This window comes from Lynx canadensis, chromosome A3 (assembly GCF_007474595.2).
Source record: "Lynx canadensis isolate LIC74 chromosome A3, mLynCan4.pri.v2, whole genome shotgun sequence".
NCBI classification, from domain to species: domain Eukaryota; kingdom Metazoa; phylum Chordata; class Mammalia; order Carnivora; family Felidae; genus Lynx; species Lynx canadensis.
In genome coordinates this window covers 104,340,464-104,358,124 of record NC_044305.1, presented here as the reverse complement: position 1 = coordinate 104,358,124, position 17,661 = coordinate 104,340,464, and the positions used below count along the sequence as shown (strand labels likewise).

General features: G+C 57.9%; 1 protein-coding gene across 1 annotated transcript; it reads right to left on the bottom strand.

Moving 5' to 3' along the window:
- Nucleotides 1-1,855: 1,855 nt before the first annotated feature.
- On the bottom strand, nucleotides 1,856-17,054 carry PROM2 (prominin 2). The gene is made up of 24 exons (XM_030311178.1): nucleotides 16,799-17,054; nucleotides 16,109-16,158; nucleotides 15,467-15,669; nucleotides 15,251-15,371; nucleotides 14,909-14,972; nucleotides 14,532-14,621; nucleotides 14,043-14,242; nucleotides 13,785-13,859; nucleotides 12,918-12,981; nucleotides 12,578-12,737; nucleotides 12,139-12,291; nucleotides 11,139-11,262; nucleotides 10,534-10,625; nucleotides 10,334-10,418; nucleotides 7,813-7,959; nucleotides 7,234-7,305; nucleotides 6,327-6,419; nucleotides 6,137-6,190; nucleotides 5,707-5,787; nucleotides 5,432-5,500; nucleotides 4,644-4,733; nucleotides 4,308-4,414; nucleotides 3,878-3,952; nucleotides 1,856-3,697 (listed from the first exon to the last, which is right to left on the bottom strand). The coding sequence occupies exons 1-23, from the start codon at nucleotides 17,052-17,054 to the stop codon at nucleotides 3,889-3,891; spliced, it is 2,514 nt and encodes an 837-aa protein (XP_030167038.1). The 3' UTR covers nucleotides 1,856-3,697; nucleotides 3,878-3,888.
- Between the last annotated feature and the right edge of the window lie 607 nt (nucleotides 17,055-17,661).

Sequence of the window (17,661 nt, the reverse complement as noted above, 5' to 3'; positions counted from 1 at the left end):
TGGAGTTTAGGCCTGGGCAGACTGAGCACTAGGAGAGAAAAGCAGGTCCTGACTCTGGGAGGGTGGAGAAGAGGGACACTGGCCACGGTCCCCCGGAGCCGGGCCTCAGGTTGACCCCAGAGAATTCAGATACTGCCTGAAATGCCACCATCAGTTGATGCCTTGGGTTAAGCTGTGCCCCCTCTACTCAGCTCATCCCCAGTCTCCCTGCCTTAGTTTTCTCACCCATAAATAGGTCAATAACTGCCTGCATTTGAGTCGATTCACGTGACGTGCTTAGCACACTTCCTAGTTCATACTCAGAAACTCAGTACATGTTAACTCTCTTTGTCCCCTCAGGTAGCCTGGGCTGGCCCCTAGCCATGTGGGCCGTCCTTTGCACACTGGAGCCAGCTGAAACTGTCCTGGCCAGCCACCTGGGACCTCAGACGGCCTGGCCCATGTGGCATTTCTTTGGCAGAATCTGGCACTCGTGGCCCACGGGGCCTGTGCTCTGGGATGGCCAGGCTGGAGCATCTGGCAGAACTCCCAGGGCCTCCCATCTGTCATCCCTGCTGCCACAGGGACAGCAAGGACACTTGGATCAAATCTCCTTGGAGACAGGGCCTCCCTCCCACACACACCCTTGGGGAATGGGGACCGGCAGCATGCCCAGAAGGAAACCTCCAGGGCCACCAGGATCAGGGGACCTGAACCCAAAGTCTGGCTTCAACTTGTGAGACCTTGAGTCGGCCACATAGCTTTCCAGAGCTTCATTTGCTCAACGGTGAAACAAGGATGAAAGTCCCCATCGCCTTCAGGGAACATCGTGAAAAGTGAGAATGGGACCACAAAGGGGCTTTGTTTCACACGTAAAGTAGGATTAGCATTTTGGGATCCCAGCATTTTAAAACTGGGAGAATATGTAATATATTGTTTCTCTGTGGCTATTTGGTCTCTCTGTCACTGCTGAGTGCCACCCCCATCCCCAGTTACCAGAGCCTACAGTGATATTCTCCAAACTATCTCCTTTGGACAGTCAGTGTTCAATTGGCTGGGCCCAGGTTTCTGGATTCTAAATTCAAATGCAGCTTTCCCAAGTCGTGGCGGGGTGGGGGTGGGGGGCAGGAATCAGTTAATTTGCAGAACTACTACTTCTGATCAGGGTGAACTAGGTAATTTGGCCTGAATTCTCAACTAAGGACAACTTAAAATCTACTCAAAATATACTTTTCAAAAAAAAAGTTGATTGGGGGTATCAGAGAACAAACAAGGGAGTAAAGAATCAGAGACAAGATCTGGGAAAGAAGGAAACCCAGAGACACGTGGCTTTGGGGCTACTTCCTCCTTGGGAGGACCACTGACCCCAGAAGACACTCCAAAGGTGCTGAGCAGAGCTGTTAGCCTCTGGGACTAAAGAGGTAAAAACTAGGCCCACCAAGAGGAGGGGGTGCCTGGCAAATCTTCATGCTTTGGGTTGGGACCCCAGGGGAATTCACCCCCAGAAAACAAATGAGCCGGAACTAGACCAGCACTCCAAGGGACTGCAAATCATCTCAGTCCTGAAAGTAGATTAAAACAACCGTGGTTTGCTAAATCCCAAGCCATCCGCCAGATGTAAATGTAATCCTCATGGAGGTAGACTAACTTCATTCTATGCCCCAGATTCTTTCTACAGGTTTTCCGATAGAATGGGTGGCGTTCAGTCGAAAATCGCCACGTATGTGAGGAGACAGACAAAACTAACAAGAACCAAGGGAAACAACAGACACTAGAAATAGACTCAAAGAGGATCCGTATCAGGGAGTTATTAAAATAACTGTGTGCAGCATGCCCACATATGTGAAGGACAAGGTAGAGAGCTTTGCTGGAGAACCAGAAATGATTTTTAATCGTCCTCTTTCTATTTTTATCCCATCAACTTCATTCTTAACATGCAGGGTGCCACGGTTCCCCTGCAAAGGCCAACGGATGAGAGACAAGGCAAAGAAGCTTCGGGGAAAAGCCAAAGAGAAGCAACTGTGCTACATTCAAGGATGCCTGTCTGGAGTGTGCTTGCAATAATGACAGCGCGTTGTGCATGCACCGTCCTACTTTCTAGTAGCCAATCCATTGCTGCTCTGTAAGATGCAATTGAACATAGACACCCTCCAAAACTCAGCAGACTACAATCTTAAGGGGCTTTGCGCCTTTGAACAGGGACCCATCTCCCTCCTCCCTCGTACCTGCCAAGACCCAGCTGGGCCCCTGGCCCAGAACAGTCATGGCAAAAAAAAAAAAAAAAAAAAAAAAAAAAAAGCAGCATTTGAGAACTTGTTTTGTGGCAGACTCCTGTTAAGGGCTTTCCATGCAACGTCACAGCTCTAGGAGCTGGTTGTGACTACTCTCCACTTTACAAATGGAGAAGCTGAGGTCTAGGGAACACACATAACATGTTCAAGGTGTCCTGGCCACCTAGCATTAAAGCCAGGATGTGCGCCCAGGTCCCCCTGCTCCCAGAGTGGGTCCCACTCCCCACCTGCTGATTGCTGGGGTGATCCTGGATGTCTATGGTCAGAGGAGGCCTTGGCTTCTCCTCTCCAAAAAAACTCACTAAACACCAGGCTGTAGCCTGGGAAAGCTGGTGTTAAAGATCCAAGGCCAAGGCTTAGGAAGTGAGAACACTTTCATGGATCCGAGGTTTTGTCCATCTCTTCTCTCTCCTCCTCCCTTTCCCTGTTTCTAGAACTCAGCATCCAGCATGCAGAGAGGGCACAGGGATGGACTAGGGATAACCCTAGGCCACATGCATAGGATAGAAGGAGTAAGGGCCACAGGGAAAAATCCTGTTGTGGTCACCAGATCTCTTCCGGGAAAGCTGGGTGGGGACTGTCGAAGAGGCTACTTTCTGGGGTCCCAAGTCCCTTCCTAGAAAACCAGTGCTCAGAGAGGAACTGCAGGACAAATAGCACTATTTCCAACCTAGGGTACGGGCAAGGGGCTCAGCCTTCAAACAGACCTCCTTCGCCCTACTGGGGGGGCCAGAAATCCAGGTCAGGACCTGTGGAGGGTCCAGGTCCCTGGGCAGTGGAGGGCTCGAGAGCTGTGAGGCAGAGCCCTGGTGGCCCCTGGCCTACTTGGTGGCTTTACCTGATTAGTTTGGTTGGGCAGGAGGGGGTCCCTGGGTACCAGCAAGGTAGCGGGATAAGGTAGAGAGGGGACAAAGTGGGGAAAAGGGCTTCCCTGGGGAGAGGACATAAGGGCTGGAGCAGAGTGAAGCTGGGACAGGTGGGCGGGTCAGATGAGTAAAAGGAGCAGGAGCTTAGAGAGGAGTGGACAGGGGGCGGGGCAGATGGTGACAGAATGGGGTTGGGCGGGGCCTCGTCGTCTCACCCCAGGGGCTGAGGAAGGGGTTCCAATAGATGGAGAACAGGCTCTTCCTGGCGCTAATATATTGCAGCGAGGAGGGTAAGGGCTCGACACCTGGAAGAACCTGTTGGCTCCTGTAGCTCACCAAAAGTCACGTGTACATTTGAGAATGAAAAAAGGGGTCCATGAGCAGCAAGGGGGTGGGAAAGAAATAGGCAAAATGGGGTCAGGTAACTGGAGTTGGGGGACAATCCAAGCCTGATGCCAGTCTGGGCTCAGAGCAAGAGCAACGGCGTCCTCTGGTCCAGTCCGAGTCAAAGGGGAGGGAGGCAGGCGGCATCAGGCATCACCGAGCAGCCAGCAAACATCCCTGTTATGGATTAAGAGCCAAACGGGTGAGGCGGGGGCGGGGGGCAGGGCTCAGGCTGGGTGGGCCAGATCCAACACTCGGACCCTGTCAAGTCCCAGAACATTCCCTCCCTTCTGGGCCCTAGAGACCCCGGGTCCCACACCCTTCCTTTCCCTTCTTCCCCCCACTCCTGGCACTCACCTACTGGGGTCCTACAGCCTCAGGGAGGTGACCCGGGGGATGCGGAAGAGCTGAGTCTCCTCAGAACTGGTGGAGCTGTGACGTCGCAGAAAGAGTGAATGAGCACCCAGGCACAGACCCTTGGCCCTGACGCAGGGACAAGCCCAGAGCCCTGATTTTCTGGCTGCAGAAGCTCTCCAGGGGGTAGGAAGAGTTCCTAAAAGCAGAGGCTGGGTAGATGTGTTTGCAACAAGAAGGATGTGGGCAGACATACGAAAGAACTTTCTGGACCTGGAGTGCCTCAGAGGGTGTGACTCTTCAGGGCTAGGCATGAGCCTCCTCAGCCTGGGAGGCCTCAGGAGGGGGTGTGCCGGGGGGTAGAACCCAGCAACTAGAAGGACGCCTTCCTGGACCCCTGATGTCCCCTCCTCAGTCCTGGCAGCCTCCTCACCTGAGGCGTTTCCAAATGGGACGAAAGTATTTGGAGGTCTTGACGGCAAAGATGATGCTGGGGATCAGGAAGAAGGTGCACCATGCCAGGCAGAACCAGAAGGCATTCTAGAACAGAGGATGTGAGGTCAGCTTGCTGTGGCTAGGCAGCAAAGTCTTCCCACCCTGCTCTGTACCCTTAGTCCTCCCATTGACTCCATGAGGGGTGCGGGCTGAGGGGAAGGGCTGGTGGGCAGGCCTGGAGGCAAGAGTCCTGCTTCACCTCGTGCCCTGCTCACGCCGCCCCTCCGATTGGGGCCTCCACGTCCACGAGCCCTGATGAGCTTGAGGCACTCACCCAGGGGTCAGCGATCATGTCACACAGGATCACACGGCCATTGTCCAGGGCTCGGGAGAGAGGCTGGCAGGTGGCAATGTGCTGAGTCACCTGTGGGGTCAACATGAGGCAGGTACATGCAGAGACACTCAGACCCACAGGTATACACCCCATATTCAGAGAAAGAGGTTGACAGGAACAGAGTTAGGTCCAGGGACCCCGTAGGGAGCCACTGCACAGTTTGTACGGACACATGGATGCAGGGACATAGAGACGAGGACACATTGACATAGGCTCATTGCTCCACTCTTATCTTTTCCATCCCATTCACCAGCCTCTGTTAAGCCCCTACTGTGTGCCCGGCCCTGTGCACGCACACACACTCACTGCTACATGTGCACACACACACACACATACTCAGGGTCGAACAAGACCCCACCTGCCTAGTGTGGGTGCCAGATAGCTTGCAGAGGCTGTGGTCAGCCCAGGCCTGCAGGAGGAGGTGCGCTTGGAGAGCTGAACAAAGGGACCGGCCTGAGGAAGGGTATGGTGACAAGGTGTGGAGGGGATGTTCTAGAGAGCCAGGGCCAGCCCAGCTCACATTCAGGCCTCAGAGAGGGGCTGTGGCAGAGGCTGGGTGAACAGAACCCAGCCAGGAAGCAGGGGTGCAGATCTGGGAGTTTGGGCTCAATGCTGAAGGCCTAGGGCACCCCGAGGGGCTCTCGGGGCAGAGGAGGGATGTAACAGTGTGAAGAGCCGGTGGTGCTGGGAACCTGCTTGAGGCCAGGAGAGCTTGAGCCCCCACTCACCTCCTCTCTTACCCAGGCCACGTACTGGGAGAAGTAACCCATCTCTCGGGTCAGGAAACACTCACTTTCCTGCAGGACAGAGAGGAGTCCAGGACTGGCAGGTGTTCCAGGAACCAGCAACCCCGCGCCCCATGCCGGACAGGGCAGGCCGAGCTGGCTTTCCTGGGAGCCACGGTGAGGGGACAGGGATGGAGAAGAAGCTCCGTGTGCCTGAGTGCCTCAGCCCATCTCTGACTAGGAAGCAGCCCCCCTGCCTCTGCCCATCTACCACTCACATTCCTCAAGATGCTGGTGGCCCAGGTAGGCAGCTGTCCTTTTAGGTAAGTGACATTGTCCAAGACACGAGAGGTCTCTGTCTGGGGGATTGAAGAGAAGAGAGGCTTAACTTAATGCCCTGCTCGTTCAGCGAGATGCTATGCATTCATTCACCCATTCATTCATTCAACGTGTAAAACACACATACTCACCTTGGCGGGGGTGGGGGGGGGTGGGGGGGGGTGGTGTTAGGCCCTAAGGACACAGAGGCTAAAAGATGGTGGTCTTTAAGGATCCGCTCATCCACCCCCATTTCTTCCCACCCTCTACCCTCAGCCTCCAGCGGGACTGGGCAGAGCAGATGACATCCCAAGCCAACAAGGCCCTGACTTCCTTTTTCCCTCTGTTGCCCACCTGCTCCCCCTCCCCCTCCCCCTCCCCAGCAGCCACCTGGAGATTCGGGGCTGAGGATGCCAGGGCCCTGACAGTGAGGTTGAGGTTGGCCTGTGGAGAAGAGAGCAGGGATGGTTAAGGGAAGGGATGGGTGGAAAAGGAGGGTTCCCGGCCCTTCCTTCCTCTTTTACCCCTCCCTGCCTCTCCTCTTCCCCAGGTTCCAGGCTCCCTGGGCCTCCAAGCTTACCACAAGGCTCTGCTGGGGGAGGACCTTCTCCTGATAGAGGTTTTTGAGCCCTTGGGCTTCCTCTTGCAGCTGCTGCCCCAGCACAGAACTGCCCTGAGGGGAGACAGGGATGGGAATGGCACTCTGCCAGGGACAGCCCAGCCTTCGCCAACACATTCTTTACCCAACTGTTCAGCCAGACATACTGAGAAGATGTGGAAAGTGCTGGGCTCAGAGGCAGAAAACCGAGGCCACCTTAAGCTCCTGGGCCTGATCCAGGTTTGGGGGCACTAAGCCCAAGTCCTTGGTCCACCCAGAGCTGACTAGGTGCTCCTAAGTCAGCCACAGAGGTTGTCTGAGCTGCAGTGGCATCTGCTGAAACAGGAATACTCCTTGTCTACCCATCATGCACAGTTGGTGTGGGGTCTATGTTTTGAAGAGAACTCTTTAAGCTTTAAATACTTATAAATACAAAATGCTATTTTTTTCCAATAGCGTGTAAGCTCCTCGAGGGCAACTATCGTGATATCTGGTCCGTCGCATTGTCCTCACACCTGTCCCAGCAGATTCCCTGAGCGGTGTGCACTAAGAAACGCTTGCCCAACTGTGTGATGTCAGAGCAGTTACTCCATGTGATCTGAGGTGGAAGATAATCTACTTCGCAGATGAAGAAACCGAGGCCTGGAAATGCTGAATGACCTGCCTACGGCCACACAGCCATTGGTGGTAGGTAGAGCTTGAGTCAGAACTGACTCTGCCAAGCTCTTAAGCCCAGCCAGGGGATCCAGAGCCTCAAAGGTCACTGGTGGGAGCCCTCAATCCCCTGTCCTTGCCTTCATGCCCTCCAAGCCCTCCCACAATCTCCCTCCTCCCAGGCCTCTCTCTGTCTGACTTCTGCCTGCCCAGTGGGGTCTCGGGTCTTTCTCACTTGGGTCCGGGCCAGTCCTTCCAGCTCCTGAGCCAGCTTCTCCACGTTGGTGTTCACCACAGGCTTCTGGATCTGGAGATAGACAGGAGAAGCCAAGAGGGGATGCACTATGGCTCCTCCAGCCCTGTACTGGGGTACAGTCTATTCAGAAGTACCCCAAACGAGCTGAATCTATCGTGACACGTTGGTCACAGTGGGTTTGACCTGAAACTGTAAAATAAATCAGGCATTTCCCATTAGGATAGAAGGGGAAAAAACGAGGCGCCCTCTGGTGTAACCCATCGAAGAGGCCTCCTCCCACCTGCATACTGTCCACAGCAGTGGGTTCAGGACCATGAACAGCGACACACGCTGCTGGGTGGGAGCACGTTCCTTCCGGCCCAGCCCAGATGGTGGCTCCAGGACAGGCTTGAGGCACATGGTGTGCAGACACCCCGAACAGGAAGAGGCCCCAGGGACGTGTGGAGAGGTGAAGGGAACATGGAGGGCTGTGATGAGACAATACACCACCCCCCACCCCAGCTCCTCTGCAAGCCCCTCTGTTCTTCCATGGTCTGGACTGAGGTGCTTCCTGCTGACCTGATCAAGGAAGGTGGAATAGTGGATGTTCTCCAGCCCACTGCTCTGCAGGGCTTCCAGGTCCCGGTGGGCGGCTGGGCTCAGCAGGTCCAGATTCTTCATGTCTATTTTAAGGTTCTGCAACTCCTGCTGCAGCTTGGCGGTATACTGAGGGGGTGGGGGACAGGGTGAGGGCGTGCCCAGTTGCTGAACCAGGACCCCAGAGCTGCTATCCTAGGTGAGGGGTCCCCAAGCTCTCAGGGCCCTCCTTCTGGATATCCAAGGCCCCCACCTTGGCTACTCCCAGCCCCAGACAGTCTCCCAGGAGGCCTCTGCTTCCCACCTGTCCCTACTCCAACCCACCCCCACCAAGACCTAGCTCTCCTCTGCATCTATCTGGCTCACGGACAGAAACACAGACCCTCTGGCAACCCAATATGAAATAGCTTCCCTGGCCCAACTTTATCACATCACCCTTGTTAAGGTCTTCAAAGTATCTGTTGTTCTGAAATTATTTGTGGGCTTGTTTATTGCCATCAGCTCCAGGAGAGTGGCAACTTGTCTGCCCATTCTGTACCAGCCCCTCAGTGTAGAGCAGAGACTCACATGTGGCAGGCACAATACAAGTTTGTTGAGTGCGTACAAATGAGTGAATGAGTGGGGAAACACAGTCACATTTCCAAGAGAGACCACAGTTTAAGGGGACTCTTGAGGGCACCTGGGTGGTTCAGTCAGTTAAGTGTCTGACTCTTGACTTCAGCTCACAGTTCGTGAGTTTAAGCCCCATGTCAGGCTCACCCTGATGCTGTAGAGCCTGCTTGGGATTCTGTCTCTCCCTCTCTCTCTCTGGTCCTTCCCTGCTTGCTTGAGTGCTCTCTCTCTCTCTCTCTCTCTCAAAATAAATAAACATTAAAAAACAAAAGGGACTCTTGGCATTTTCCAACCATTGCTAGAAGAGACTGGGCATGAAATTCAGCCCCAATGTTTAACAGATGAGAAACTGAGGCTAGAGAGGAACATTCACTTGCCCAAGATTTCATAGCAAGTTAGCTAACAGAACCCAGCCCCGCTCACCCCTCCCTATCCTGCCACACTGCTTCCCTCTAATCCTTGAAGAGGCGGGGGTCCTATGGCAGTGTTTCAGGCACAAGGGTATACCTGACAGGTATAGCATAACAGACAGGTACACAGGAGAGTCTTGAAGGCGAGCAGAGCCTTCCTGGTGCCCTGGAAAGCACACCTTGTCATATTTATTTCTGCATCATCAGCTCGTTCTTATCTCCTTTGAAGACAAGTGCTCTTAAGGTCACATTTGGTGTGTTGCACATGGCCCTGAAGGACTGCCCAGTCCCTTTGAACCTGAAGCTCGTCCACACTATTCTGTGAGCTGGAACCTCCCCTGAGAACCATGACGTCCAGCTAGCAGAGCAGGGGCACCTTCTGCCCGGGTCCCCTGCTGCAGTCCTCCCTGGCCAGCCTTCATCCATGGGGCAGTATCTCTGGCCTCACATTGGGATGTGGCTGCTCTGTGGACCTTTCGTCTGCCAGGGATGCAGAAAGGGGAGGCGGCTAAGGCAGTGTGCAAAGTACACAAGATTACACTTTCAGACACGGAGTTGGAACTGAAATCTGAACCATTTGGCTATGCTACGCTGTGGGTTGAGAAGGGCTGGTAGATTTAAGAGGAGTTGGAAGGGTTTCTGGAGAGGAGGAGGAATCAGGAGTTAGCATGGTAGGAGTGTGGGTCAGGGGGAGAGGCAGGGGGGAGACATAGGGGTTTCCCAGGACATGCTTGGGAAAGGCTCCCCAGGGGCCTTGGGAGTCCAGGCGGCTCTCCCCACCTCACTTAAGTGCAGACAGAGGTAAGGAAGGAATATGTTACAGCTTCTGTGCACCCTTAGAAAAACGACATTCTCAAAATACATCCCCTCCGGTGAAGCAGCCGTTCCTTCTCTCTGTCCTAGAATTGTCTCTTGCCAGTATGGATATGGTTTCTATGCACCAAGCTCTGGCAAAGTCCAGTGGTTAACGGAACAGGCTTGAAGGGCAGGGCTCAAACCCTGCCCACCTACTGGCTGTGTGAGCCTGGCCAAGGGCCTCTGGTGAGCCCTCCCCCAGGGACACCCAACTTCATCACCGTCATTTTCACTGTCATACCCCATTCTCAACCACCCCACTACTGACTGCAGTGTCCAACCAATGCCTGTCCTCAGCCAGGACACGCACACCTTAGCCCTCTTTCACTCTCCTTATCCTTTCCTACTACAACCTCAGCTGTGTTCACTTCTTCCCAGAGCACAGCACTCAGAGCCGGTCATGGCCTCCAGGCCCTCATCCATCCACCCACACACCCTAGAAGCCTCCCTGGGCTCTCGCCCTGGGTCAGGCTCTGAGCTTTCACCTGGGGCCTCTGTCCCTGAGGCACCTCGATTGCTCCTGCAGACTTCTCAAGTTCAATAAGATGGGCCTACCACAGAGGCAAGGCCAGAGGAAGGGGTTCTTCAGGAAAGAATCCCCACAACCCTCCAGGAGGTTCCCTCACCTGGCTGATATTCAGGTGTTTCTCCAGGTCATAGGAGTCATTGAGCTGCAGGACGCTCCAGAGCGCGGCCCCTTCCTTGCACTGCCTGGGGAGAAGTAATGGGCATCGAAGACAAGAGAAAAGGACAGCAGGTGGGGGCTGACATCACCCACCTCAGCTGCTCCTCACACCCTGTCCCCCAGCCTAAGCATCCCACTCACTGATAGGCCAGGAGGATGCTGATGTTCTTCTTCAGGCCAAGAAGCTGAGACAAGTTCATGGATGGGGGCAAGTTCCCTGGGGTGTCTGCAAACTGGAAAAGGGGCAAAGAGGAATGGGCCTGAAATAGGCTGAGGGCAAGGCCATCCCAGCTCCCCTAGAGCCTGGTCCCATGCCACCTTGGCACAGAAGAGACCACGACCCTGTGACTGCAGCCCAAACCTGCCTCTAACTCAAATCACCCCTGGGCCGTTAACTCCTTGCAGGGAAACTTCTCTGGGCCAGCACCTTGGCTCACCTACTAGAAGCACTGGAGAACCAGGATTTCCAGTTTGCAGACTCAGTATTAGGAGAACAGACAGACTCGGGTCTGGGTGCAGCCCCTGGGATGCCTGCCCTGGGGCCTGGGCATTATTCCAGGGACGCACGGGTTTGCTCTCTCTCACCCCTTTTCCACTTGTCATTTCCTGCCTTTCCTTGGCCATCTCCAGCCATCCTCCTGTCCCTCCCTCCCCTTTCCCCCTCTGGCTCCCACTTCGTTCTAACCCCTTGCTGTGCCCTCAACCCCCTCCACCTCCCTCTGGGCTGCAGAACACAGCAGGCTCACCTTGTAGAGCTCTCTGCTCTCCCAGCTCCGGCACACCAGCGTCTGCACATTGCCGCCCACCAGGAAGGTGGCGAAAACAAGGAGGATGAGGGGTGCGGCAAGGAGGAAGCTGAAGCCCACACCCCTGGGGGAAGGCAGAGGGACAGGGTTGAGATGGGAGAGAGAGGCCAGCTGCACTGGACCACGCCCTCTGTCCGGCCACATCCGGGGGCCAGCGTGGTCAGCGAGTCGGCCCCAGGGCAGAGCCCTTTGAGGGCTCAGCCTCCTGGGCCAGGGGGGAGAGCTCAGAACTGCTGGCTGTTCCCCTCCCCCTTCCCCCACTCCCCTCATCATGGGTGTCCTGGCTGGCCCTAGCAACCTAGAGGAGAAGGTAGCTGCTTCGCTGGAAGAGACAGGACTGCCCGCCCCTGAGACTAAGGCACATGGAGGAGACTGGCTCCAGAGCTCAGCCCTCAACAGAGCCACCTGCAAGGGCCGCAACTTAGAAGGGTTGAACAGGACCAGTGCTGCCCTGTAGGGCTTCTCTGGGGGACAGGCACAGCCCCAAGCCAGGGTTTGAGGCTTGGAGAATAGAACAAAGGCTGCATTTCAGCCTCCACTCGCCCCTTGGGTCAGGCAGATTCTACCTCGGGTGCCACCTCCTATTGGTAGTACTACCTAGATACTGGGTTAAGAAGGACTCTGAGGCTACGTTCGACTCAGTGGGAAAGGGTGCCCGCTGGTTACTATAGTTGCCACTGGTGTGGAAGGGGGAAATGCTTCTTATTTGCCATTCCCGCTCTAGTCCACCCTTGTATACAGATGAGGACACGGAGGCCCGGGTGGGTGAATAATTTGCCCGGAGTCATCCAGTGAATCGGTGCCAGAGGCAGAGGTAGAGCTCAGCCTCTAGATCCCCAGGACTTGCTTCTGTAGCCACACTAGGAGCTGTCCATGGGCATGAGAGGAATCTGGGCAGCCCAGTGGGAAAGACCCTTCCCCTCTCCCCAGCCCTTCTTACATCATGAGGAAGCGGGCTCCAGCCTCGCCCTTGGCTTCCGAGTGGCCGGGGTCCTCCCTGGCAGCCAGCCCCCAGATGCCGAGGTTGAGGCCCAACAGATTACAGACCACCACAAGCAGGACCGCAGAGCACAACACGCAGCCCAAAATCCACCTGCCGCAGAGAGGGTGCGGTGTCACTGACAAGGGAGGCACCAGGATGGGCTGGCATAGGACCTAGGGGCTGGGTGGGGCCCCACTGCTCCTACGGGGTCCCCAGGCTCAGATCCCAAGGGCACACAGCCAAGGTGGAGACAGAGGCCCGAGGAGTAAGGGGTCTTGGCTTAAATGGAGGCAGATGCTTAGTGCAGCCAGGGGTTGATGGGGGCTCAAAATCAGGCCCACAGTGGCTGAGAGGCTGGGCTGCCTATCCCATCCCCACCCCATGGACTTCCAGGCACCTGTATTTCTCATATCTCTGCACCTCCTTCAGGTAGGGGCGGCTACTCTGTTCCACCTCCTCCAGCGCCTGGCTCCAGCGAGAGGCTGCCTCCCAGCCTGGGAACTCTTCGGCCAGTGTCCTCAGCCCTTCAGGCTTCTGGGCTATCACCTTCTTCAGCTCTGCCCAAAGCAGCAGAGACTTGTGGGAGGGGCAGGAAGAACATGTGGGACCCGCGGAGAGGGCCCACTCTCTGACCAGGCCCAGATGGAGGACAGCCTTCCCCTTCCACCCTACCCCCACTGCCCCCCTCCTCCTCTCGACAAGTCTCTGGTGGGGGTGGCCCCTGGACAGGGCCTCACCTTTGACCACGTTGGCCGTCTGCAAAGCTGCCAGGAGCGGGAGTGCGTTGAAGGTGCTGTTCTCCTGCCAGAACAAAGGCAGCTGTGCCTCCCACTTCCCATCTGCTGTCCCAGCTTCAGGGACCCTTGACATCACCAGGCCCAGAGGCGGGGCATCCCTCTTAGTGCTCCCAGCTCAGGAAATGAGAAAACAGGCTTCTCCTTGTTCTCTTGGTCAATGGCTTCTTCTCTCCTCCTTCAGCCCAGCCTGACTCAGCTCCCCAAAACATTGCTCCTGGAAGACCCCTCCTTGCTCTCCCCACCTCTCTTGCCGAGACTGCGGCAGCCTCCCAGCCATCCGCTCTTCTCTTCCATCCATCCCACGCATGCCAGGCCTAGGTCCCTACAGTCCAGCCCCAACCTACTCTTCCTAGCCTCAGCTCCCATTTTCTTCCTCCCGGGAACTTCCGCGCCAGCCGCCCAACACAGGTGACTCACCATTTCCCCAACTCTGGCATTTTCCAGGCCCTGGGTCACAGGTGCTGACTCATGCCGCACCCTCCCCCACAGCCCATCTGCATGACAGGTTGTACCTCCAGGGCTCAGCTTCTGTCCTCTCTCCCTTGCCACCCCAGCCACCCCCCCCCCCCCCCTTGAGGGGCCCAGCTCTTCCTTCTGAGTTCCAGGCCAGCCTCTCCCATCAGAGAGCGTGCACTTGAGAACCGGCATCATGAGCCTCCAGCCCAGGGAGCCATATGGGAGGTAAGGCCCTGATTTGACCCAAGTCTTAGGTTCAGCTGGGTTCCCACCCCAAAGGGGGAAAACGAGATCCCTCACTTGTGAGCTCCCAGGTGATGGGGAAGTCAGGTAGACTGGGCAGGCACTCACCTCCTGGACCATGCTGGAGAAGTTGGCCTCTGGGACACCCTTCAGCCGATGCAGGACATCGTCCACTGGGGACACCTGAAATAGGGTGGTGGTGGTATGACAAAGTCCATAGACAGGCCTGAGGGGGGGTCCCTGAGGGAGGATGGGAGGAACCCTCAGTGTCCCTGTGTGCAAATGGGGAACACCTCCCCAGGTGGCAGGGAGAACTCAAGGAGCTAACCCACCCCCGTTTCAAGCGGCCCTGTCCTGGGCCTGCACCTGGTCAAAGTCAGCTCCCAGCTCCAGGGCACGGGCTCGGCTCTGGGCCTCTGTGCAGTCCTGGCAGCCAGGCTCCTGCAGCAGGGTGAGGAGGTGCTCCCGGCGCTCCCGGACAGCTGGCTCCAGGTCCCGCTGGCCCTCCCGCAGCTCCACCAAGGTGGCATTCAGGGCTTGGAGGTGATCCATAGAGAGCTGCAGGGCTGAGAGACACCGCTCTGGACTGAGCAGTCTCCACTGTTATTGGCACAGAACATCTCCCCCCTCCCCCCAGCCAAAGGGATGTGGGTCATTAACTTCCGCAGTTTTAATGGAAACTGCCCTGGGGCACATTTAGCCAGGTTGTGGGCAGGGATGCCAGGAGGGATCCCAGGATACAGCCATCAGAAAGTCAGGGGTCGGGCTTGCTGAGGCGGGGAGAGAAATCCAAGGCTGAGCGAGGGTGGGGCCTGCCCCCAAGAGGCAGCCACCCAGGACACTGGGCCCACTCACCCTGGCCCAGGCTGTCCACTGAGGTCAGCACTTCATACACGGTGCTCTTGAGCTGGTTGTAGATCGTGCTCCCAATGCTCTTGCCGACACCTGGGGAGCACAGGGTCGTCTGCAGGGCTGGCCCCCAGAAGCCGAGGGGCCCTCTTCACCCATCCAGCCAGCCTCCCCAGGCCCTGCACTGGGCTCTGCAGGGGAGGTCCTGGCTTCTTGGTCCTGTCACGCGGTGACTACTGTGCTCCCCAGCTGGGCCCAATCCCTGTCTCTTCAAGGGTGTGCCCAGGTGGAGCCCAGGATGAAGGGGTGAGAGGGCCCCCAAGGCAGGCCTGAGCAGGGGGACCCAGAGGCTGGCCAGCCTGTCAGCCAGCTATAACCCTCACCATCCAGTTCCTCCAAGACTCGCTTCTGGGGAAGGGAGAACTGCTGTGCCACGGCCTGCAGCTCCTAGGCAAACACAGGGTCATAAGGCTGCTCTTCCCTGTCACCTGAAAGCCCCCCTCTTGTCCCTTCCCTAGCCCTCCCGGGACTCCCCACACAGCTGGGTGGCCATCCTGAGGATGCCCTGGGTGCACTTATGTATTATAACAACTCTCCAGCAGGGGGCAGTCAGGCGCGTGTTGAAAGGGGCACCCTTTCTAATTTGCAGGTCCCACTCTACTCTGCCCCGCCTGGGGCTGGTGCTCAGGCAGGCTCGTGGGGGTGAGGGGTTACTGGGCACTGACCTGGGGGACATCGGAGACCAGGCCCCGGAGGCTGAGCAGAGTCTCAGGCACGGCCTCCACCCCGGGGGCCATCTGCTCATGCATGCGCTGGTTGGTGACAAAGGCACAGACCACACCAATGCTGCAAGGATGGGGGAGGAGGCAGGGGCTTGCTGGATGCCCACGAGCACTTTGGACCTCAGCCCACACCTCCCACCTGGCCTGGGCGCCCCTCACAGTAGCACGAGGGTGGTCAGCAGCAGGAAGGCCATGAGGGTGCCTCGCTCACAAGCCATGGCCTTGTGCTCCGTCTTCACGCGGCCCCCACAGCGCCGGCGGCAGCGGCAGCAACAGAAACAGAGCCCGGCGATGGGCACCAGGAGGAGGTAGAGGCCCGCGATCACAGCACACACCACGTAGCCAGCCTCATACCGCACCACCTGGGCAAGGGGGCAAGGGTGAGGGGTTGTCCTGACCCTCCCAACTCGGCGGCTTCCGGTCTGACTGCACAGGGAAACCAGAAGGCGAGGGGATGCGCCCACAGCGGGCACTTTGCACATGTCTCCTCGAACCCATGCAAAGTGCGTGGTGTCCCTGTTGTTATTTACCATCTCGTAGAGGAGGAAACTGAAGTCAAGGTTTGCTCACTGCAAAACCCCAGGACCAGTTAATGGCAGAGCTGCGGTTGGAAATTAGGCCCGCGGATTACAGCGTGAATGGAAGGGGGGGAGGGGATGCCGGAGACCCCCACCCTGAGGGACACCCAGCAAGGTGGCCTGAGCTGAGGAGGCCTTTCTACTTCTGCCCCTCATGCTCACCCCACACTGCTCTCCGTACCCCGCCCCCCCCCCCCCCCCCCCCCCGCCCCTCAGGGCTCACCTCATCCACCTTCACGGAGGACGGCTCATTCAGCAAGGTCTTTACCAACTCTGAGGAAAGAGTCAAACTGGGCGTTTGAGGACAGCAACTGCCCTGCGCCTGTGTCCACCCTCACTGCCAGGCCAAGGTGGGCTCTCTGGAAGGGCTCCTCCCACCGCCACGGCACCCTAGGAGAAGCCCTGTGCATTCCTGCCCCGGCCTCCGGAGGAGGGAGGGCTGCCATAGGTGGGAGTGGCTGAGAGGAGTCCCGGCCGACCCCTCCTCCAGAACCCGACAGGTGGGCCCAGCGGTGGAGAAGCCGGAAGCCTGGTTAAAGCAGAGAAGGGGCCCGGCCTAGCAGCCTATCCCCTCAAGAGGTGAGGGACAGGCTGGGAGGGGCCATGCAGCCCCTCCTGTCCTCCCAACCCCTAGCACCCCTAGACCCAGAGAAAAATCTTAGCCAGGTCTTTGAGAACTTCTAATGTAATTTCTTCTATTTGAGGACAGAGAGACTGAGGCTCAGAGAGGAAAAGGGCTTGCCCAAGGTCACGCAGCAAGATTTCCAGGTGATGCCCGTGGGCCCCCGGGGACTTCTGGGAAGGAAGGCTGGGGACCCTGCCCTCCAACTGCCCGCTGACGGGGTAGGCGCGCCCCGCGGTCGAGGGGGAACCCACTACCTCCGAGGCCCGCCCGAGGGAGGGGCGCACTCACCGGCGGGGAAGGGGTTGAACTGCACCACGGAGAGGAAGCGGCGCACGGTGCCGTACAGGGGGTTCAGGGGCCCCGGCGGGCGGTCGCGAGGAGCCAGCCAACGGACCCTGGCCGCCGGGGCGAACACCAGGCGCTCTGCGCGGCCGAAGGACCTGCAGTCCGCGGCCCCTGCCCCCAGCGAGCTCAGGATCAGCCCCAGCCCCAGCCCCAGCCCCAGGCCAAGCAGGGGCGCCAGGAGGCCGGGTACGCGCGTCATGGGGTCGGCCGGGGGACTGCGGGGCAGGCAGGACGGGGCTCAGGCGGCCGGGGGTGCGGACGGAGCGCGGGGCAGGCCGTGCATCCTTCACCAGCCCGTGTCCCCGCGGCTCTCAAAACCGGCCCGACAGGTTTGGGCTCCCGAGCTACCTGGGCGCCCGCCCGCAGCTCTGGAAGGGCAGGGGCGGAGGCCTTGGGGAGGGGGGCAGGGCCTGGCCCGGACCCGCCCCCAGCGTCCTGGGGTGGGAGCCTGGGCGTCTTCTCCCCTCCCCAAATCCTCGTAGGAGGGCTGCCTCCGAGCTGGGAAGGGGAGACACCTCACTAGCTCTGGATTGTTGGGGGTGACCCAATTTCAAAAATTGTATTCCATAACCCAGACCCAAGAGCCCAGGCTGGGGCTGGGAAAACAGCCACCCAGCGAAGCGCTGGCCCAAGGGGTGGTGGAACGGCGGCACAGACCCAGGAACCGGGCTCCTCCCCCCAGCTTCCTCTGGGGCCTGCTCTGTCCCCTGGGGTCATGCTTGCGCCTGCTGCCAGGCCGATCTGGAGCAGAGAGGCCACCAGGCTTTGCCCCCGAGTGGCTCTCAGAGGAGCCACTCGGACAGGCG